Source organism: Mesoplodon bidens (assembly GCF_964165515.1).
Source record: "Mesoplodon bidens genome assembly, chromosome: 2".
Classification (NCBI taxonomy): domain Eukaryota; kingdom Metazoa; phylum Chordata; class Mammalia; order Artiodactyla; family Ziphiidae; genus Mesoplodon; species Mesoplodon bidens.
Genome location: NC_138177.1, coordinates 11,601,347 through 11,625,900, shown reverse-complemented (window position 1 = coordinate 11,625,900; position 24,554 = coordinate 11,601,347). Strand labels below are relative to the sequence as shown.

At 33.0% G+C, this 24,554-nt stretch overlaps 1 protein-coding gene across 3 annotated transcripts in view; it reads right to left on the bottom strand.

Moving 5' to 3' along the window:
* BRINP3 (BMP/retinoic acid inducible neural specific 3) overlaps nt 1-24,554 on the bottom strand; it is a gene marked incomplete at its 5' end in the record, with an annotated part of 413,577 nt that overhangs the window by 183,988 nt on the left and 205,035 nt on the right. For all 3 annotated transcript variants that reach the window (XM_081223561.1, XM_081223562.1, XM_081223563.1), the window contains one exon: nt 16,252-16,442. In XM_081223561.1, coding sequence (XP_081079687.1) covers nt 16,252-16,442 — 191 coding nt within the window. The remainder of the gene's footprint in view (nt 1-16,251; nt 16,443-24,554) is intronic.

Genomic DNA, 24,554 nt, shown 5'->3' with positions numbered 1-24,554 from the left:
AAATAAGCTACTTCTTTGAATATTACACAAGCTCGATAACTACATGTTACATAATTACAGCTAACACTTTATAGCACTTTTACATGCTAGGCACTTTTCTAAGAGCCTTTCAAATATTAACCCATTTGACCCTCACAACAAATCTATATGATCCTCATTCTATAGACAATGAACCTGAGTCAAGGAGAAGTTGAGTGTATTAATTCAGCTAGGTGTCATGGGATTTAGAAAGCAGCATCCTGCAGGAGACTTTTTTTTAATTATCTAGCAATTTTCTGAAAATCCAGTTCTTTCCCCAGTCTATGTCTTAAGTTTTATGCTAAGTTTTATACACTTTTATGCTACTGGAAGTTTGAATGGTAACAAATATTGAGGTGTGATCATAGGAGGGCAAGAGGAGGTATTGAAATATATTATTTTTATATAATATAGAGTCTATTTTCTTATAATATAGTCTATTTTTATATAAATATATAGTATATATTTTTATATAATATAAAAATATATTTTTATATAATATACACTAATATACACTTATATGTATATATATGTCTCATTCTTAAGCTATTAGAATTGTTCACCAGTCATTATAAGAGTTATTCAATAATTTATATTGGTTAATTATTAAATTGGTTATTTTTAGGATGTTCAGATTACTAGAGAACAGTACCCAGAGTTGCTATGTGTATTATCTAAACTGTCCTGTTACATTACCAAACAAAATGTATGAGTCATGAAAAGAAATAGGAAATTATTATCTGTACGCTGGAAAAGAAGCAAGAATACAAATTACTTGTGAGAGCAACCAGATGTTGTATTTAACAGAAAAAAACCTTCAAAATAGACATTATAAATATCCACAGAACCAAAGGAAAGCAAGACTAAAGTAGCAAAGGAAAGTCACTGTCACATCCAATAGGAAATATTGATAAAGAGATGTAAATTATAAAAACAACCAAATGGAAATTCTGGAGTTGAAAAGTACAATAACTGAATTAAAAAAAAAAAATCACCAGAGGGAATCAACAGTAGGTTTGAACTGGAAAAGCTAAGAAGTAGTAAAATTGAAGACAGATCAATAGATATTATGTAGGCCTGAGAACACAGTGAAGAAAGAATAAAACACACACACACACACACACACACACACACAACAGAGCCTCAGAGAAATGTAGAACACTTTGAGTGCATCTACATACACAGAAAGAGAGGAAAGGAGTAGGAAAATAGTTGAAAAAATAATGGCAATAACTTCTCAAGTTTATTGAAAAACCAATAACCTACATATCCAGGAAGCTCAACAAACTCTAAGTAATGTAAGCACAAAGAGATCCACAAACTGACACATCATAATAACAAAGCTGACGTAAAAGACAAGGAGAAATATATAGTTGTAAATGCCTATAACAAGAAAGAAGGCACTGGAGAAAAAAGAACAAACAAAAGCCAAAGCAAGCTGAAAGAAGGAAATAATAAAGATTGAAGTGGAAATTAATAAACTAGAAAATTTAAAAAAATAGTTAAGAAAATCAGTGAATTCAAAAGCTGGGCCTGTGAAAAAATCAAAAAAATTGACAAGCATTTAGGTAGATTGACCAAGATAAAAAACAGAAGAATCAAGTAACTAGAATGAAGACTTAACAAAGGACATTACTATTTATATTACAGAAATAAAAAGGATTTTAAAAGAACACTGTGAACCATTGTACAACAATAAATTAGATAATTTAGAATAAAAGGAGACATTCCTAGAAAGACACAAACAACCAAAACTGACTCAAGAAGAAATAAACTATGTAAATAGACCTGTAACAAGTAAAGATATTGAGTAGTAATCAAACAACCCACAAAAAGAAAGTGCAGGCCCAAATGGCTTCATCACTCAATTTTACCAACCACTTAAAGAATACTTAAAACCAATTCTTCACAAACCCCTCCATAGAATAAAAGAGAGACATTTCCCAACTCATTTTATAAAGCCAGTATTACTCTGATAATAAAACCAAGAAAATCACAAGATAACAACAGACCAGTATCTCCTACAAATATGGGTGTAAAAACACTCAACACAAGATTGGTTCAACATCCAAAAATTAATTAATGTAATACATCATATCACAATTTAATAAGTGAAAAGCATATGCTCACCTCATTAGACACAGAAAAAGCATTTGGCAAGATCAACACTTTTCATCATAAAATCATTCAACAAACTATGAATCGAAAGGAACTTCCTCCACATGTGAAAGAACATCTATGAAAAAACCCACAGCTAACGTCATACTTAATGGTAAAAGAAAGGATGCTGTCTTCCTTAATCAGGAAAAAATAAGGATATTTGTTCTCATTACCTCTATCCATCATTGTAAGAGACCTTCCAGCCAGGGCAATTAGGCAAGAAAAAGAAATAAAAGGCATATCCATTGGGAAGAAAAAGAAGTAAAATTATCTCTATTTGAAGATGACATGACCTTATATATAAACAATTCCATGGAATCCACTAAAAAATAAACTGACAAATTCAGCAAGATTTCAGGATACAGTATCAATTTAAAACTTCACTGTATTTTTATACACTTACTGTGATAATTAATTTTATGTGTCACCTTGATCAGGATACAGTGTGTTCAAACATTTGCCTGAACATTATTTCTGGGTGTGTCTGTGAGGGTGTTTCTGGATGAGATGAGCATAAGGGTAAACTGAGTAACACTGACTGCCCTTCCCAGTATGGGTGGGCATCATCCAATCCACTGAGGGCCTGATAGGGAAAAAAAAGTGCAAAGAAATAACTTGCTCTCTGTTTGACTGTGGAGCTGTGATGTATGTCTCCTCCTGAACTCAGACTGGAACTTACATCATCAGTTTCCCTGTTGATTGGGCCTTTGAACTTAGACTGGACTTACGCCATTGTCTTCCCTGGTTCTCAAGCTTTCAGGCTTAAACATAAACTATACCAGCAGAGGCCAGATCATGAGACTTCTTAGCCTCTATAATCATGTGAGCCAATTGCTCTCTAGATAGATAGATAGATAGATAGATAGATAGATATAGATGTAGATATGGATATATAGATATAGATATAGAGATATATATCTTCTACTGGTTGTTTCTCTAAGAAACCCTGACTAATATACTTCCTATGAACAATCTAAAAACAAAATTTGAAAAAAATTTCATTCACAATAGCATGAAAAAGAAGAAAATCTTGAGCAAATTTAACAAAATAAGTTCAAAAACTGTACTCTGGAAACTACAAAATGTCATTGAAAGAAATTGGGAATAGGAATAATCAAATCAGCCCTAAAAAAGGACAACTAAGTAGGGGCACTCATACTCCCTTATATTAAAAATTACCACAAAGCAATGGTACTTAAGACACTGTGTGGTTTTGGCACAAGGATAAATGTATAGATCAATGAAATGAAATTGAGAGTCTTGAAATAAACCCATATGTCTGTGATCAAGTGGTTTTGACAAGGATGCCAAAACCACTCAATGGGGAAAGAACAGACTTTTCAAGCAGCAGTGCTGGGACAACTGGACAGCCACATAGATAGAATGAAGTTAAACTCTTACCTCCGAAAACATATAAGTAAATTTTTTAGACCTTGGGTTTGGCAAAAGATTTTTAGATGTAATACCTAAATCACAAGCAACAAAAGAAAAAAAATAGGTAAACTTGACTTACTCAAAATTAAGAAACTTTTGTGCTTCAAAGGACATCATCAAGAAAGTGAAAAGACCACCCACAGAATGACAGAAAATATTTGCAAATTATATAGTTAATATGGGAACTGTACAAAGAATATATAAAGAACTCTTGCGACTCAATAATTATAAAAAAAGATTAAGAACCCAATTAAAAAATGAGCAAAGGATCCAAATAGACATTTATATAAGGAAGATATATAAATGACCAAAAGACCTGTGAAAGATGCTCAGTGATGTCATCTGGGAAATGAAAATCAAAACCACAAAGAGATACCACTTCATACCCATTAGTAGGGCTAGAATCAAAGAGTCAGATAATAACAAGTATTTGAAAGATAGTGAAGAAACCAGAATCCTCATACATTATAGTGGGAAGTAAAATGGTGCAGAAGCTTTGGAAACACTGTGGCAGTTCCTAAGTTAGAGTTATGACATGACCTAGGAATTTTACTCCTATATATATATCTAAGAAAAATGTAAACATATGTCCATATAAAAACTCATACATAAACGTTTATAGCAGCATTATTAATAATAGTAAAAAGTGGAAACAATCCAAATGTCCATCAGTAGATGAATGGATAAACTGTGTGTTATTATTCATACAATGGAATATTATTCAGCCATAAAAAGGGAAAAAGGACTAATTCGTGCAACAACTTGGATGAATCTTGAAAAGAGTATCTTAAAAGAAGACAGTTACAAAAGACCACATATTATATGAAACTATTCATATGAAAAGCCAGAATAGGGAAATCTATAGAGACAGAAAGTAGATTAGTGGTTACTTAGGGCCGGATGTAGATGGGTAGGAATAGGGGAATTATAGCTAAAGGGTTTTGGGTTGTTTTGTAAGGTGATGAAATGTTTTAATTTTACTGTGATGATGTTTTTACATATCTGTGAATATACTAAAAACACTAAATTGGACACTTTAAGTGTGTGAATTGTATGGTAAATGAATTATATCTCAGTAAAGGTAATTTTTAAATGAACATTAAATGTCAGTTTACATCAGATCACACCACATGGTATTATAATGTAGTTGTACCTTTACAATTTAACACACTAAATTAGGAAGAAGTTCAAGGAAGATTTACAGCCTGTATTTCCTAAATGTGATTCCATTAGTAATATAATTCACATCTTCCTTTAAAACCAGAAATATATATGAAATAAACCAAGGTTCTTTTTGTGAAATGGACAAATATTCAAGCTAGCCTTGTGAACATTTTCCAATTTTTTTCTATATATATTTTAACAATGTATTTTAATTTTTGCAGGAGTATTCATATGTGCATACTGATTTTTCTTTCAATATTCTTGGGCAGTTTGGGTTTTGTAGGTCAGGCTGGCTTGACTGGCATGAGGAAACTGGAATCTGGAAGAGTATCAGTTAAGATTTCAGATCTCTCCTAATACATGCTGCCAGTCAAACACACACACACACACACACACACACACACGAAGTTAGGGCAGGAGACAGAGCATGGAGGGAGCTCAAATATAGAACCCTTTACTGGGGATATCACTTGACATTTACTCTTTTATATTCCTTTGGAAACTTCAAGATTAATTTATATGTAGGAAGAAATGGAGTTCGAGTTTATTGATTTAGAGTATTGCTCTTGAGAGTCTTTGTTCCGGATCATTCTTTCTAACAATCCCACTCAGAGTTCCGGAAAATAGACATGATCCCTGACACAATGCTACTGAATAATGCCATCAATCTCAAAGTAAAGGTTACATGACAAAGGGTTGCATAAATTTAGTGATCTAATATCAATAGCTATTTTGAAACAAAACAAAACAAAATCAAAAGAGCCTTGTTTTCCTGGTTGAAGACAGGATGATTGTGATCAACATTTATTATGTTTTTAAAAATAATTTTGCTTTTCATGGAGAAGATAATATACTAGGCAATAAAACAGACTTATTTAGATAACAATATAGTAATAAGAACAGTGGTCACAATGTATACAGTGTTACTCTGAAAATCCTGAGGCACTGGTTATATCAATCTAAGAAGGATTCCCTGGATGTTACTAGAGGAGAAACTGTATTTTATTTTGCCTAATGTTTCATTCACAGGAATTTTACTAGGGTACCCTTCATGAGTTCTCTTAGCCCAACTCCCTCCTACATTCAATAGCTTCCATCAAAGACAAAAGAACACCTGATTAGTGATATTGAAGGATGGGATTATGCATGCTCTACTCTGCTCGTTCTGAAATACCACTTGCATAGATCCATCAGAGGAGTTATAATCATGTCTATTTTTTCATGGGTCAAGCTTATAGGAGTAGGCTCTACCCCGAGGGAGAGTGCTAGTTATTTAAGTTTAATTGGGAGTGAACTGTTCAGAAGCCTGTTGTGTCTGCACATTTCCATGATGCCTTGAAATAGAGCTTATACTTTAACTTCAGTCTTGGTGATTTCTATGAGTATTTCTTAATTGGTTCTAAAGCCTCTAAGGGGGGAAAAAGTGTACGATGCTAGAGCTCATGCACTTCAACAGGAATAATGCTAGAAATGTTACGGAGTATAAAATAAAAACCTGGAGTGTCTTAATAATCTCCAGGAAGTTTCTATGACCTTACATGAGAAAAAAAAACTGATGTGATCCAATATAGTGTTTTGAACAAATTTATATAGTTAGCTTGGGATTCAGAGAAATAGGAATGAAATAGCAGAGGCTAAAAGTAAGGACTTCCAACTCTAGCGAGAATGTAGAAAATCACAAGAGGCCATCATTCTCACCCTAACAATGAAAATAAGTCAGATAAACTCACATTCAAAGTTTCTTGGTTTAACTATAAGAGTACAGTGGATGCTGTAAATGAACTAAAGTCCAGAAAATCACTAGCTCTTTCTGGGAGGAAAGGAACACCAGCCTGTTCTCATCTCTGGCAGAGAGGGAGGAGGATAAATCTGCCATGGATAAGGTAAAGGGAAACTAGAAAGAATGTTTAATGGCTGTGTCAGTCCTGATATGATGGATTAAAATACCAGGAAGTACCAAAGTGAGTATACACCCACCCAGTAAATTGCTGCCATTAGCCTTTAGAGAGTACATGAATACAGCACATGGGAGGTTACGTGCAAAACAGCAGAGCTGAGAGAAATACTCTCTGAAGCACCTGGGCTTTCGGCAAGTACAAGGCTTTGGGAGAAACCCTCCAATGTGCTTTTGGCTTTCACCAAGTTCAGGGCACAAAATGGGAAGAAGAGCTGGGAAAGATGCCTTTGAAGCATTTCCAGCTTCTACCAAGTACCAGGCACTGGCCTTCCAAATGCTAGAGACATGGCAGCAAGGAGGACAGTGATTCCTCAGTGTGTAGAAAGAGAGGGCAAGACTAAAAACCAAAGATTAATTCTACAGGAGATTGGCAGCCAAGCCTTCATGCAGAGTTTCCCCATGATTTAGAAAGTTGGCAGCTGGGTTGTGAAGATGTGGTAATTTCCTGAATCTCACTCTTGGCCAGATACTTAGCCCTTCTAAAAGGAAAGTGCTGATGCTGTCTTCAAACTGTTTTAAGCCAGAAGTCAATAAACCAAGTTAAATTTTGAAGAAAGCACAGGTCTACCTCAATTCCAGATTAGACTGACTCAGCCTCACATAATAGCAGCCTAACAGAGGAAGGGGTATGCTTATTTTCAGTGGAAATATTATTTGCTTCAGTGTCTTTTTTTGTCTGTCTTTTTGCTCTTTTTTACAAACGATGTTTGGCAATAACAATAATATGTGAAAAAGCATGAAAATGTGAACTCAAAGGGCAAGACAGGCAATAGTCAAGGGAAGCAGACTCAGAAATGAATAAGGTTGAATCACCAGACAGAAATTTTTAAATAATACTAATGACTATGTTAAACTATCTAGTAGAAAAGTTAGACAATATAAATAAACAAATGGGGAATTTCAGAAGACAGAAACTACAAAAAATAAACAAATATAAATGGTAGAAAAGAAAAACATATCATAAAGGAAGAATTTATTTAACTGGCTTTACATTACACTGGACAAATAAGGAAAAAATGAATTAACTAAAGACAAGTCATTAGAAATGAATAAAACTGAAAAGCAAGGAGAAAAAGAATGGGAACATAATATAGATAGTACAAGATTTTAAGGACGATATCAAACAGTCTAGCATCAGAGTCCCAGAGGAGACATCCCAGAAGGATAAATGGGAAGAAAACCACACCAAGGCATATTACAGTCAATCTGCTGAAAGTTCAAAACAAAGAGAAAGTGTGAAAATCAGTCAGGGGAAGTGAAATATTACATTCAAGAGAAAAACTACAATAAATACTAACTACTCATCCGGAAAAAAATGATGGTCAGAAAACAATAATATAATAGAAAGAGAGAGAGAGAGAATGAGAGAGAGAGAGAGAGAAACAGAAAGAACGGACTGATGGATGATATCTACATATATAAATGGGCATACACACATGTATTTTTTTGTGTGTGTATTTAAAACAGAATGGAAATAATAAAATAACAACTAGATTTAATTTAAGTACTTTTGGGGTTTTCGGTATACAGAGCTTTTAAATCTTTTGTCAAATTTATATGGTATCGATTTTAATTTAAACTTCTGATTGTTGCTTATATACAGAAATACACATAGAAATATACATATATAGAATTACACATAAATTAATCTTGCATCCTTCAAATGATCAACTCCCTTTTTATTTCTTTTACCTTTTAAAACTATTTCACTGGATTTTCTATAGGTATGTGTCTTCTGCTAATAAAAACAGTTTTACTTCTTCCTTTCAAATCTGAATGCCTGATTTCTTTTTATTGCTTGGTTGCACTGTCTAGAACTTACAGTAAAATGTTACTACTAGAATGTTTAGTACTATTATTAGTAGAATGTTTAGCAGAATGTTTAGCAGAATGTTTATTCTACTACAATAAAAGTAGTGATAGCATAAACCTTTGTCTTATTCCTGAACATAAATGAAAAAGCATTTACTCTTTCACTGTTGAGTATGATGCTAGTCACAGGTTTGCAAATACGCTCTTTATCAAGTTGAAGAAGTTCTTTTCTCTTTCTAGTTTTTTTTTAATAAGAAATATATGTCAGATTTTTTCTAAAGATTTTTCTGCAAGCCCTGAGAAGATACTATCTATCTATCTATATCTACATGTATTTTGTTGCTATAATAAATTACATTGGTTGATTTTTTAATACTGCTCATCTTGAACTTCTAGGATAAATCCCAAGTAGTCCTGATGAGTAATCCTTTTGATCTACTGTTGGATTCAAATTGCTTAAATTTTGTTAAAAATATGTGTATATATACACATGAAATATACTGATAGTTTTATTTCCTTGTAATATTTTACTTTGTTTTTATATCAGAGTAATGCTGGATTTAAAGAATGATTAGCCCTTTAAGCAGTCTTGAGTTTTGTTCTGGGGTGTAGTTCTTGGAAAGGGTTTGATTCATGTTGGTCTTGTTTTTTATAATTTTTGAGGTGAGTCCAGAGAAGAACTTAATCAAGGTTGATTATTCCCCACGACTGAGGCTTGCCATTTCTAAGCATTTCATGCAGTGCTCCATGAATTATTAGTATTTCCTTTCTGGCTATGGGAACACTTTTCTAGGCCCTGAGTGAGTGCCAAACACTGTTCTCTAATCCTAATCCATGGTATAGTTTTCTTTCCTAATGTCAGGTAATTTTGTCACATGTATGTACTCAACAGCATCCCCTAAGTATTTGAGGGCAAACCCCTGTGGTTCCTGGGGTTTTCTCTCTCCATGGCTTTCTCCTCTTTGGTGTTCTGTCCAACTACTAAAAACACCTAGGTCTCTCAACTCTGACCTCTATACTCAATTTAAGGAATTTTTTGGTCTCTGCCTGGATTTTCTCTCCCTGAACCACATCCTGGAAACTCTTTCAAGACAGCAAGCTGGGGCAATCATAGCACTCACCTCAGTTGTGTCCATTTCTCATAATCATCATCCTTTATTACCTATTGTTCAATGCCTGGTAGACCATTATTTTTATATCTTTTATCACTGTTTCTGATCATCAGGTAAGAGGGTAAATTCAGTCCCTGTTAATCCATCTTGGTTAGAAGCACTTCTAACTATTTAGAGATTTAAAATTTTATTTAACATTATTTGCTTTGCTTGATTTTTTTTTAGGCTTATTCAGGTCAAATATTCTTTGTATATGGAAGAGATAATAATTTAGTCAGTGCTCAGTTATAACACAGAAAATATAATTATATATAACTTGTCACAAGAAAGATAAACACAAGATGCATTTTGAGTGAAGATAGTAAGACAACTGCGATGTGAGAGAGTAGAAAACAAATGAAATATAATGGCCTCAAACAGTATAGGCTTTGTCACAGGAAATAAGATTTTTGACTAGGAAAGAGATGAAAAAAGAAGAATGGAATGAAACAGATGCTAAAATATACCACAAATTGAAGTTTTAATTTTTTCCTTAATTTATATAATTAATATTTAATCTAAACAACAAAGCTTAACTTTATTTTACAAATTTACCATTTGGTAGCCACTATATATATAAAAAGTTATTTTCATTAAAAAACAAACAAAAATTAAAACAGATTCTGCTTTTGCCCTCCAGCAAATTAGGGTTGTTTGTCAAAACTAGAGAAGACATGGCAGAGGGGAAATAAATATCTATAATGCAAACTAGAAAAATATTATAAAGCATATGAAAGTTCAGAATATGAAAAAATATGATTCTTAATTATTCTGGAACTTTTTGCTTTCATGAATTAATCATGACACTAAATTTACACATATTAATTATTATGGAATGATATAGTATTCCTTTATACTAAAAAAATTGGGGCAGATAAATAAAAAATTCAGATAGATTTGTGGTCAACTTGATCAAAATTGTCCAACTTGTTAAATGTACTAAGCTAAATGTACAGCTTGTACTAAATAAATACTTTTATGTGTACATAAGTTAAAACATTCTTTTGAAACCCTAAGAGAGTTTGCTATTTAAAAGAGAGACCTTCCTGAAAATAAAAGTAATATATGAAATCAAACCTCAAATTATTATGAATTATTAACATGTAAATTGTCTTACTGGGTTTTCTTTAATTAAGAGTTTTTGAACATATAGAAATTTAAAAATTAATTGTAAACTTTTCCTAATTTAAATTACCCCAAATCAAATAATTTACATATCAAAAATGCTTCTTGGAAAATTACTGTCAGGCCTAATTTTATCAATAGCTTTTGAAATTTATTTTTGTTCCCTGTGCTATACAGTAGGTCCTTGTTGTTTATATATTTTACATGTAGTAGTTTGTATCTGCTAATGCCAAACTCCTTATTTATCCCTCCCCACTCCTTTCCCCTTTGGTAACCATATATTTGTTTTCTACATCCATGAGTCTCTTTCTGTTTTGTATCATATTTTAGATTCCACAAACAAGTGATATCAGATTATATTTGTCTTCCTCTGTATGGTTCAATTCACTTAGTATGAAAATCTCTAGGTCCATCCATGTTGCTGCAAATGGAATTATTTCATTATTTTTCATAGCTGAGTAATATTCCATCGTATATATACACCACATCTTCTTTATCCATTCATCTGTTGATGAACATTTAGGTTGCTTCCATGTCTTGGCTATTGTAAATAGTGCTGCAATGAACATTGGGGTACACACATCTTTTCGAGTTAGAGTTTCCTCCAGATATACGCCCAGAAGTAGGATTGCTGGATCATATGGCGACGCTATTTTTAGTTTTTTGAGGAATCTCCATACTGTTCTCCAAAGTGGCTGAGCCAATTTACATTCCTGCCAACAGTGCAAGAGGGTTTCCTTTTCTCCACACCCTCTCCAGCATTTATTATTTGTAGACTTTTTGGTGATGGCCATTCTGACTGGTGTGAGGTGATACCTCAATGTAGTTTTGATTTGCATTTCTCTAATAATTAGCAATGTTGAGCATCTTTTCATGTGCCTGTTGACCATCTGTATGTCTTCTTCGGAGAAATGTATATTTAGGTCTTCTGCCCATTTTGTGATTGGGTTTTTGTTTTGTTTAGTTTTATTTGTTTTTGAGTTGTATGAGTTGATTGCATATTTTGGAAATTAAACCCTTGCCCGTCTCATAGTTTGCAGATATTTTCTCCCAGTCCATTTGTTGTCTTTATTTTGTTTATGGTTTCCTTTGCTGTGCAAAAGTTTATATATTTCATTAGGTCCAATTTGTTTTTGTTTGTTTGTTTTTGCTTTTATTTCTATTGCCTTAGGAGACTGGCTTAAGACAACACTGCTACGATTTATGTCACTGTATGTTGTGCCTATGTTCTCTTCTAGGAATTTTATGGTGTCATGTCTTATATTTAAGTCTTTAAGCCATTTTGAGTTTATTTTTGTGTATGGTGTGAGGGAGTGTTCTAACTTCATTGATTTATGTGTGGCTGTCCAGCTTTCCCAGCACCACTTGCCAAAGAGACTGTATTTTCTCCACTGAATATTCTAATATTCTAAGGTATATCCTAATTTTATGAATAGATTTTGAAATTTTAATTTAATGTATTTTTATAATTTCAGAAATACAAATGTAGCTCTAAGTTGTGGAGCCTCTTCTCAACATCACCTTCAACACCCTTAAGTAAACTATGTAGCATGAAAACATCACTTGGAGATAGATTTTTAGCTGAAATACTGACCTGTAAGTCAATTTTATCATATTGTTTGTGCATTTTCCTAAATATGTTGGAAAAAATTCTAAACACCATAATTTTTAAAATCTTTCAAATAATTTTTCTATATTAGAAAAATGCTAGCAATACAGTATGTTATTTTTTCTTTTAGAAAAATAATAACTTAGCTCTTTTAAATTTTTTAACAGTTACAAAAATTTTACTTTTATTCACTGCATGTAATCTGATATTTAAAACTTAAAGTATTAAGGAAATTTTTGAAAATCCATATACCACATCAGGTAATAGATTGGATTTTTCCCAAAATGTATATTTTGATTTTCTCATCATTGTCAATCACACATTAAAGTTTATTTGACTATTTCAAAAGAAACCTAAAGAATATGTTAGTATGATTATTTTCGATAATTTGAGTCAATTGAATTGAATCTTCTCAAAACAACTGACAATTCTAGACATTATACTTGACATGTTTTTGCACTAATAATTATATTGAGAAATAATATTTGATATAAATGCCATTATGAAATAGTATAGCAGTTAATTACGCTCTATGGGCATTTGAGCTATTCATTTTTGTTTTCAGATGTGTTAATAAAGTTCAATTTACATTCATAATTAGAAGAGGTTAAACACAACCATTTGTTCTATTCCATTTTCTAGAAACTGGCTCAGTTAACGCTATGTGTCCAACTCTTTTGTGTTTTTGCAAGAATTAGCATGATACAAGACGGCATGCTTATGCAGATTTAATTATATTTTTGCTGTTATCAGATAATGATTTTATTTGACTTTATTTTTAAACAAAACACTGTCTCCTAAATTCTGTGAATCAAGGGACATCTTCATACAACATTTTGCCAAGAAATTAAATGCCCACTACACGGCACTTAAAAACCCAAGGTGTTTTTATCTAATCAAAGAAATTGTAGACTTGCTACCCTTCATGTGAATCTTTAAAATATAAAAGCAATGCACTGAACCTTTAGAGATTTAGTAAATAAGTTAAGCTTTTGATTTCAAATATCTACAGAAGCACTTTGCATTGAGTTATTTATTCAAATATAAAGGATTTCAGTAGCTGAATGCCCTTGGATTCCGTTTACACACCCACTACCCTCACCATTCAGTCCCTCTTACCCTGTTAACTCACATCTAAGCAATTAAAATCTTATAATTGTGGGGAGACATCTTTTATCTGTGTAGGGATACATTTGATAACTAAGGAAAATAAAAGATACTCTCCCCACGAAATTACACAGGAGCATAAAAGTGTGCATGAAATTCAAGGGCCATGTCAACCTGCTGGAGTATTTTTCCTGGAGCTTTCACAGTAGCCCAGGCTGCGGCTGACCCTGGGCCAGATAATCACTAGTCACTTAAAACTATAACTGCCTCAGGTGAGAACTCCATCCAGGCCTAAATTTAATCCTGAAAAGTCTGATCTCCCTCCCCTCTTTCCCACTCCCTACTACCTCACCTTTGCCTGCCCTATGTACTTCCAGGATTATTTTTTTAGCCATGTTGCTGCCAGTACACATACCTCATTCCCTTTTTTTTTCCCCTTAGTTATGCACAAGATATGTGTACTTCTCTTTACAACCCATCTCTGTATCATTCCCATACTGTTCTCTGTTTCCTCTCCTTGATCTAAAGTTCCACTTTTCCTTCCTATTCCCAGCCCCACTACACACACTTTAAAATACTTCCATTATGTGCTCTAGAACTCCCTTCCAAGACTAATGGGCTCCAGCATTTTCTGGAGTCCTTTCACGGTGAGGCTGTTCACTCTCCCACATTCCAGTTTACTCCTTTGTCTTCCCCAGAGCTGTTCTTAGATCACTCTTTGATGAAAGTCACTTCCCCTTCAGGGCTGGCTCATTTCTACCACACATGAAGCTTTATCATCTCCAGTTGTATCATCAGGGTCTAAGAATAATGCCTGTACACAACAGCCTGCACCATTAAAACATGTGTCTTTTGTGATACATACTTCTCTTGTGGGAAAAAAGAGTATGTACAAATATCCATTAAGTTTTGACATGAACTGTGAATGAATATTTCTTACTCAGTATGGATAGAAAAAGTCTACTGTATAATTCTACTTGCTTGGCACTGAGCAAAAAAATCAATAGCTGTATAATAAACATATTTACTACAAGGATGTCTTCTATTAGAAAATACACTTTAAGTTTCTGTTTATATCATTGAAATTGATTTCTGAAAAAGCCTATTTCTTCTCAGCAACCTCAAGCTAAATACCTACAACACTATCCTACCTTACAACATTTTTAAATTAACTACAACATCTGTGTTCATGCTGGCTACATTTTATCTATTCAGCATAAATATTATTTATACACTTGATTAGTCAATATAACGTAAGTCCTACAGTCAGAAGTAGACTAACTATAATTGTATAATCTATATCTACAGAAGTCTTTTTCTTAACCTCATCTACTAGCAGTATTGAAGATGGGCAGTTATGGTTTGTGTAACCCTTAAGCTAAAGATATTTTCTTTCTTCTTTTTTTATTGGGGTATACTTGTTTTACAATGTTGTGTTAGTTTCTACCATACACCGAAGTGGAGTTCCCTGTGCTATACAGCAGGTTCTTATTAGTTATCTATTTTATACATATTAGTGTATATACATCAATCCCAGTCTCCCAGTTCATCCCACCTCCCCCCCCACCGCTTCCCCCTTGGTGTCCATATGTTTGTTCTCTACATCTGTGTCTCTATATAGCTAAAAATATTTTCATGTCATCTTTTATTCTCTCTGGGACAGTCTTGGACAAAAGATGTACCTTGGGCTAATTTTTCTTAGCATTCTCAACATATCAACATACTAACTTTTCAATTAACTGAAAAAAATACACACATTATTTTAATCTCATAAAGCAATAAAATGATATATTTAATGAGTGCTTTTTACATTAATTATGAAATGTTACCTTTGAAACACTCGGAAATGCTCTTTATGTTTTATTTTGCTCTTATTAACTTAGTCCAGAATCACACGATCACATGTGCCAACTCTTTGGTCTGTTAGTTTTGCAGTGGCCACTGGCCAAACACAATAACATGCTGATCTAAACTGCCAGAGAAATATGTCAAAACATCTACTGTTTTGGAAACCACTGCCTTTCTCTCTCTGTCTCTGTCTCTCTGTCTCTGTCTCTCTCTCTTTCTCTCCCTTCATTTCTTCTGAAAATTAAAGGTATCTTATTCTCCCATGCTCTCAGTTTTTGTAAAGTCAACCTTAGTTGTTTCAAAGGTAAAGGATTTTAGTGAACATACAGTTTATCCAGTAGTTCTAGATTATGGTGTATCTTGACTTCTAGAAACTTATAAACAAATACTTGTACTTCTTAACTGTGTCTTAAAAACATGGGGGGCAGGGAATACTCCTTGGACCAGACTTAATGATTTTTGTGTCACTGACCCACTTTGAACCTAATAGAGCCCCTTCTCAGGAATGCACACAATAAAATATGAAGTTTTACAAAATAAATCAGTGTTATTAAAACAAAGTTTCATCTACGTACACGTTGTGAGGGAGTCTGTGTACCCGAGGATAAACTGACACTACTCAAGTGTATTTCAATTAATGTTCTGACATGAAACACCTTGACCCAATCATCAAGTTAACAAAATTACATGAAAATATATACAATTTCATCTTAAATGTACTGCAACACTTAAAGCAAAAGGACACATTAAATTATTTTTCAGGACACAATTGTTTAAGTCAGTGAGACATGAACATATATAGACATGGATTTTAGAGACAGAGAACAAAATGGTATGACATAATTCTAGGGTAAACATACTCATACCTTTATGGCAGTGGATGCAATCTGAATGTGGTGAAGTCTCCGAAGGGTGCTGTCCCTGTCAATGAAATAGGAAGCAGCTAGTTGATGTAGCGTCTCCAGAGTGACCGAGGAGCTGTTGGTGCTGGGATCACTTCCTTCAGATCGTTTGCTCAGCTTCCGCTTGTCCACAAATATTGTGAGTGACTCCTCTCCTGCATTAAAATATTTTACATTATTCCATTTCCCACTTCAAATCAATTTTTTCAACTACCTGCAGGTGAGGAAGCCTACATTACAGTCATAATGAAACAAAAGAGTGATAAACAACAAACAGGCAGGGAGTTTTACTTTCCTTTTGTTCACAAAGATTTCCCATATACCTAGAAAAGTACCCGGGATGTTGATGGTTGTGAATACATATTTCGTAAATATTAAACAGCAAGCTTTTGCAGAATACGTTCTCTAGATTTTATTGACTTTCTCATACAGTTTAGCTTACCTAACACTCGTTGGGTCTCAAAGCAAATTAAGATAGGAAAATATGTAAAACAAACTCAACCTTTACTACAGATCAGCATGGTAAATGGAAACATGACCAAGCATGTTACAAAACATTAGCTGTTTTCAATTGTACCTTTAAAACGCAGAGAAAACATACATGCATATATAGTAATATAAATATTTATGTATTAAATTCAGAGGTTTCCTACACATGGCATTAAACATTAAAATATTGTGTGTTAATAAGCTCTATGGAAATCACTAACCTCCATGAGAAGCTTTAGGTACTTGACAATGGATCCTCTAAGGTGAAATTTAAAACAAATTACAATTAAGCTGCAATTTTCAATGCTTGAATATTGACAAAAAAGTGTCAATGCCATTCAAGTCTAACATTAAGAACTTGCCATCCTCAGACTTCCAGATTCTTAGATATTCAACTAGCATATAATTGTCAAACTTGAAGCTTGTTCTCATTCTTACAGAAACCCATCTGTTTAGGTGGCATTATGCCCACTGACAATTTGTCAAGCCAGTTTTCTAAAAGACCAAACAAGATTTTCTAGCAGAAGAATAGCTTGCATTTCTTCTCCAAATTAAAAATAATACCAATTTTAAAATGCCACAGCCTAACTGACCATCCAATTCTAAGTGACAGTTCATACTTCTCTGCAAGAGATCAGGTGAATTGGTATCAGAAATAAGGTGTCAACAATGTTATTTCGGAAAGCTGCATTCTCAGTTTGTATTTGGACATCAATATGCAAGCTGGAAATGAAGCAGACTAACTAGAATTGCTGAAGGAAAAAAAAAACTCTCAAAAATATGAATGAGTGGGTCAAGTTATCAACAGTGTTAAGTCACGTACATGATAAACAGCTTTCGGTGAGAACATCTGAAAGCAAAAAGGGAATATATATGTCAAATACTATAGAAAAAATAATCCACGCTAATAATTTACCCCCAAAGGAGAGGATGAACTGGTGTGGAAATCTGAGTGAATACATTCTCAGAAAGATCACTGAATCTGAGAAATTCACCCATGTGCCCAAACAAACATCTTGTACATGGAGACAGAAAGAACAGCGTTGTGATAGTCTAAGAATTTATAATGCAGCTCAACGACACATGCAAGTGCTATGGTCTGAATGTTTGTGTCTCCCAAAATTCATATGTTGAAATTCTGTCCTTTTAAGGTGATGGTATTAGGAGATGGGGCTTGTGGGAGGTGTCTGGGTCATGAGGGCAGAGCCGTCAAGAATGGAATTAGTTCCTTTGTAAAGGAGGCTCCAAAGAGATTCCTCGTCCCTTCCGCCATGTGAAGATACAAGGAAAAATCTGTGACCTGGAAGAGAGCCCTCACCCAACCATGCTGGCATTCTAATCTCAAACTTCCAGCCCCCAGAACTGTGCAGTTTATAAGCTACCTTATCTGTGGCATTTTGCTATAGCAGCCCTAACAGACTATGAGATCAAGAGATATATCTTCTTAAGTAAGGTTAAAAACAAAATGATAATGATATCTTGGTGAATGTAAATAAAAAAGGAAGCAAAGTTAATGATTTCTTCAGGACAAAATTATTAAATGAGAAAATGAAATAGACTGAATAGTGTTGAAGACTAAAACTTGCAAAACTGCTTTAATTGCAGCACTTTTCATAAAGCAGAATATACAGAAGATATAGGTTAAAATATACATAAACTGCCAGTATTACAAGACTCCAGCACACACTTCCTAGACCTAGATAGACCCAGTGGGGGTAAAAATGTAATGAGATAGACACAACCTACTTAATAAGGTAGATCTTATAGGTAAATATTAAACTTTATATCAATAAAGAGGAAATGAAAGCTCTTTTCAAGAGTACACAGAACATTTAGAAAAATTGGCAATATATTTTGTTAAAAAAAATCCTTAGTAAATTCTAAAAATTTGAAAAAAAAAAATTTGATTAAGACTTTCTCCTTGACCAAACGCTAGACAGGCTCCTATGAGCTTGTTTCTTGGGCATGTTCTCAAGAGCCCAGTTTTAGGAAGAATCCTGTCAAGTCACTTTGGCAAGGATCCCCTACCCTGGACATATGACCATCTTTAACATCTGACCAAATTCCTCATCCCCTACCATCTCCCTGGTGATATTTGATAACCCTGCTCTGCTTTCAGCAAGAATCATGTTAGGTCTCTTTAGCAAGAATTATCCTACCCTCTTTGTAATTTTCCATCCACTAATCCACCTACTCTGCTCATTGCAAATAAATTCCCACTTTTCCTGGTTCTGTTCAAAATTGAGCTCAGTCTCTTTCCCCTCCTGTAAAACTCCAATGCAGGAGACCCCCTGAATAAAATCTGCCTTACTGTTCTTTAACAAATGTCAGAATATTGTTTCTTTAACACATTTACTGACTACAATATAGTACAATTAAAAATTGATAGGAACATTTTAAAAAATTCACATGGATAAATTTTCTATTATGTAATTCTTGAATAATAGGATACGTGAAAGCAAAATGACAAATTTTCTAAGAAAACCTGAGGAAAACGGTATATAATACAATCTAAGGGACATGGCTAAAGCAGTACTCAAATAAATATTCACAGCATTAAATATGTACTTTATGTAGATTATGAAAATATTTGAGATAGCCATATAACTCTAAAGCTAAAAAAAATGACAAAAATAAGCTTCTAGAAATTAAAAAGAACTAAAAGGAAGAAAACTAGTGTTAATGAGTTAAAAAAAAAACCAGAAGAAAAGTAGGAATAATAAATTGAAAAACAGCTTCCTTTGAAGGGAAGAAAAAAAACTAATACACCAACTCATCAACCTACCTTTTTTAATAGAGAAAGAAAATTAAATAATAAAATAACAAAGTAAAGTAAACATATTATTTAAAAATAAAATTATTTTGCAAAGCTTTTGCAGATAAGTTTAGGTGTCATAGAACACCTCCACAAAATTAAAAAAAAAAAAAATCAATAGGCCAAGATGGTTTCACAGGAGAGTTCAGACAAAACTCTAAAGATCAAAAAATCTGATACTATTTACTTAAAATGTTTCCAGAGGATATGAAATGAAGGAAAACTTTTAATTAGTTGTTATAAATTGAGTAAAACATTGACATAAATATCTGGGAAAGATCACACAACAACAAAAACAACAACAAACATTATTACAACTTATTATTAGTGATGCAAAATAATAAATAAAGCAATAGTAAACAGTAACACACAGTAAGTTTTAAAAATGTATATCTCAAAAAGAATAATTCTAGGAGGGCAAGGGTCATTTGATATTAGGAAATCATTAATATAATTCAGCATATTAACACATCTAGAAAGAAAAACCTTGATGTCCATTAATGCCTCAAATGCATTTGATGAATATTTATACCTATTGCTGGGTAATTTTCAGTAAGTTAGGAGTCAGTGGAAAATTCCTTAAAAGGATAAAATATGTGATTGTCAACCTAAAACCAACTGTCTTACTTAATCAGAAGACTCAGAAGTCATTCCCATTAAAATAATAAACTGACAAACAAACCCACAACTGGTACTATTTTCTGACATGATATTAAATATATTAAAATGTAAATATAGAAGAGAATAAAATTAGAGTAATAGTTTTTAAAAAACTTAAAATTATCTCTTTTTACAGATAACATGATTATTCATCTGGAAAACTCAAGAAAATCAATGGACAAACTACTATGCAGAGTAACAGAACTTAGTAACTGCAGAAAATAATAAAAACTTTACTAACTCAACAAATTGAAATATACAAATAATACTTCGTTAGAGGTAATAATGGATTAGCATATACCATTTAAAATACCAATAAAAATTCAATACATATATGAAAAATTATATGCCACCCCTGAAATAACAAAAGTAAACTGAAAATGGCATGGTACTTTGTTTCAAATAGGAATATTTAAATTAAAATATATCAATTTTACTTAGATTAATGTATAACTTTAATGCAAACATCATTTCATGTTTATTATACATTTTTTAGGTAAAAATTAGTCAAAGAAAAGTCACCAGAAGCTTTCCAAAAAATAGGCAACAGTGAGGATGCCTTGCTACATATGAATACCTATTGTAAAATGTGTATAATTTAGACAGTGTAGTACAGAAGCATGAATAGACAGACCACTCAAACAGGAAAATTAAAAAAAAAACAGTATATATGAAAATTTAGTACATGATAAGGATGGACTATTAATTCAATTGGGGAAAGGTGGACCTTCTAATAAATGACACTTTGACATCAGAATAGTCATTTGCAAAGTAAAGGATATGATTGTATATGAGGAGATATTGCAAACAAACTGGAGACATGAATATTTAATAAGATGAAACTACTCAACTAGAAAAAAAAGAATGAAAATGCATGAGTGGGAAAAGCATTCCTATCACTAAACGTCTGAAAGTAATAAAATAAAAGATAGATGAATTAGACCATATAAAAAGAGATTTTTTTTTCCTAGCACAGAATCACCCTAAGTAAACTTTGCATTGGGAAGAGATGTTTGCAACTTACATAAGGGACAAATGGCTAATACCTCTAACATTCCAAAAACTCCTAAAACTCAATGAAAAAAAGAAATAAGGTTCGGGCATAAAAAATAGGAAAATAGTATTTAGATAAGAAGAGACAAAATGGCCCATATAAATTTGGAAAGGATTTCAATCTGTCATAGTATAATAAATGCAAACTAAAAATATATTGATATATCACGTAGCTATTATGGAATTTGCCAAAATTCAAAAATTTGAAAACTTTGTCAAAGCTGTTGGCATACTAGAAGGAAACAGGCCCTATGATATACTGCTGCTGGAGTGCAAAATGATAAAACTATGAAGAGAAATTTGGCAATAGTTAGCAATAACTGACTCTGCAATCCTACTTTTAAGAATCTATCCCAATTCTCAGAAATGCACAACCTGCCTAAACTGAAACAGGAAGAAACAGAAAATATGAACAGATCAATCACAAGCACTGAAGTTGAAACTGTGATTAAAAATCTTCCAACAAACAAAAGCCCAGGACCAGATGGCTTCACAGGTGAATTCTATCAAACATTTAGAGAAGAGCTAACACCTATCCTTCTCAAACTCTTCCAAAATATAGCAGAGGGAGGAACACTCCCAAACTCATTCTACGAGGCCACCATCACCTTGATACCAAAACCAGACAAGGATGTCACAAAGAAAGAAAGCTACAGGCCAATATCACTGATGAACATAGATGCAAAAATCCTCAACAAAATACTAGCAAACAGAATCCAACAGCACATTAAAAGGATCATACACCATGATCAAGTGGGGTTTGTTCCAGGAATGCAAGGATTCTTCAATATATGCAAATCCATCAACGTGATACACCATATTAACAAATTGAAGGAGAAAAACCATACGATCATCTCAATAGATGCAGAGAAAGCTTTCGACAAAATTCAACACCCATTTATGATAAAAACCCTGCAGAAAGTAGGCATAGAGGGAACTTTCCTCAACATAATAAAGGCCATGTATGACAAACCCACAGCCAACATCATCCTCAATGGTGAAAACCTGAAACCATTTCCACTAAGATCAGGAAAAAGACAAGGTTGCCCACTCTCACCACTATTATTCAACATAGTTTTTAAAGTTTTGGCCACAGCAATCAGAGAAGAAAAGGAAATAAAAGGAATCCAAATCGGAAAAGAAGTAAAGCTGTCACTGTTTGCAGATGACATGATACTATACATAGAGAATCCTAAAGATGCTCCCAGAAAACTACTAGAGCTAATCAATGAATTTGGTAAAGTAGCAGGATACAAAATTAATGCATAGAAAGCGCTGGCATTCCTATACACTAATGATGAAAAATCTGAAAGTGAAATTAAGAAAACACTCCCATTTACCACTGCAACAAAAAGAATAAAATATCTAGGAATAAACCTACCTAAGGAAACAAAAGACCTATATGCAGAAAATTATAAGACACTGATGAACGAAATTAAAGAGAATACAAATAGATGGAGAGATATACCATGTCCTTGGATTGGAAGAATCAACATTGTGAAAATGACTCTGCTCTCCAAAGCAATCTACACATTCAGTGCAATCCCTATCAAACTACCACTGGCATTTTTCAAAGCACTACAACAAAAAATTTCATAATTTGTATGGAAACACAAAAGACCCCGAATAGCCAAAGCAATCTTGAGAAAGAAAAATGGAGCTGGAGGAATCAGGCTCCCCGACTTCAGACTATACTACAAAGCTACAGTAATCAAGACAGTATGGTACTGGCACAAAAACAGAAATATAGATCAATGGAACAGGACACAAAGCCCAGAGATAAATCCACACACAAATGGTCACCTTATCTTTGATAAAGGAGGCAAGAATATACAGTGGAGAAAAGACAGCCTCTTCAATAAGTGGTGCTGGGAAAACTGGACAGGTACATGTAAAAGTATGAAATTAGAACACTGCCTAACACCATACACAAAAATAAACTCAAAATGGATTAAAGACCTAAATGTAAGGCCAGACACTATCAAACTCTTAGATGGACTTTTTTATAAGAAAGTGTATGATACAAATATATGGATGGATTTATTTTTATTTGGGGGGGGGAAACACTGGAAGGATTAACCAAAATCTTTTATCTATATTTACAGAGTGGAGGTAACACTTTGGGAAGAAAGACTTCTCTGAATATACTTTGTTAAAGTTTTTTAAACACTGGAAAGATTTTTTAAAATATTTTATTTATTGTAAAAATCAATTAAATCAAATAGAAAAAAAATCAATCTCTAAGAATTAAGAACAGAAACCAATGTTTCTAAATGCTTATTGTTTAGAGAAGTAATTATTTTAAGTGACTTACAAATAGAGTGCTTTAAATGTAAATCCATTTTTGGAATATATTCTGAGGACAAAATATGTAAAAAGAATCAGAAAACTTCATTCTGTAATCTATTTGTAGGTAGGGATATTACTAGTTGTAGTACAGTTTTATATAGTTTGTATGGTTACATATGGGTGTATGGGCACTCACTGTACAAGTCTCTCTACTTTGAGTGTGTTTGAAAATTTTATTTGAAAAAAATATCATGGCATAAGTGTTTATGTTTGGCCCACATTTAAAATATGTTTAGTCATAATAAAATTTTCTTAAGTAATTAGTAAACTCATGACTTTAATGTTATGACTAAAATAAAATTCTAAATGATTTGACAGTTTCAGATGATTCCATTTGTAAAATACATCTAAATCCAAGCTCAGCCTCAGTATATCCGTAATGTTTTCTACAGATTCCTGTATTTAGAAGGACACTTACTGTAATCTTCAATTCAGCAATACACAAATGAAGTTCAAAACACTGGTTCAACTGATTATTGGACATTACTTTTGCCTCTGGAGAGGCATGAAAGCCATGTAAATACGTGAAGAGAATCATCTTCACTATGTCTCTCGTGCATTGTAGTGATTTTCCCATTACTAGAGGTGTCCAACATTAATTATATGTCATAGAGCAGAAGAGATAATTAGACCGCTATAATGGATTCTTTCACTGGATTATGAGGTTCTGTATGAAAAAAAATGTAGAATTAATTATTATGGTTTAAGTGTAAGTGTACCAACTACTGGTACCAAACAGATTCAGGTTCTAATGCTAGCTTCTACTTAGTAATTGAATGATCTTGAATATATAATTTATGATTCTGTTTCCTCTTACATGAGTATAGTAATTTCTTCTTCAAAGCATGTCTATAAGCATGAAACAGATAATATCTGTAAAGGACTTACCACATGACTAGAA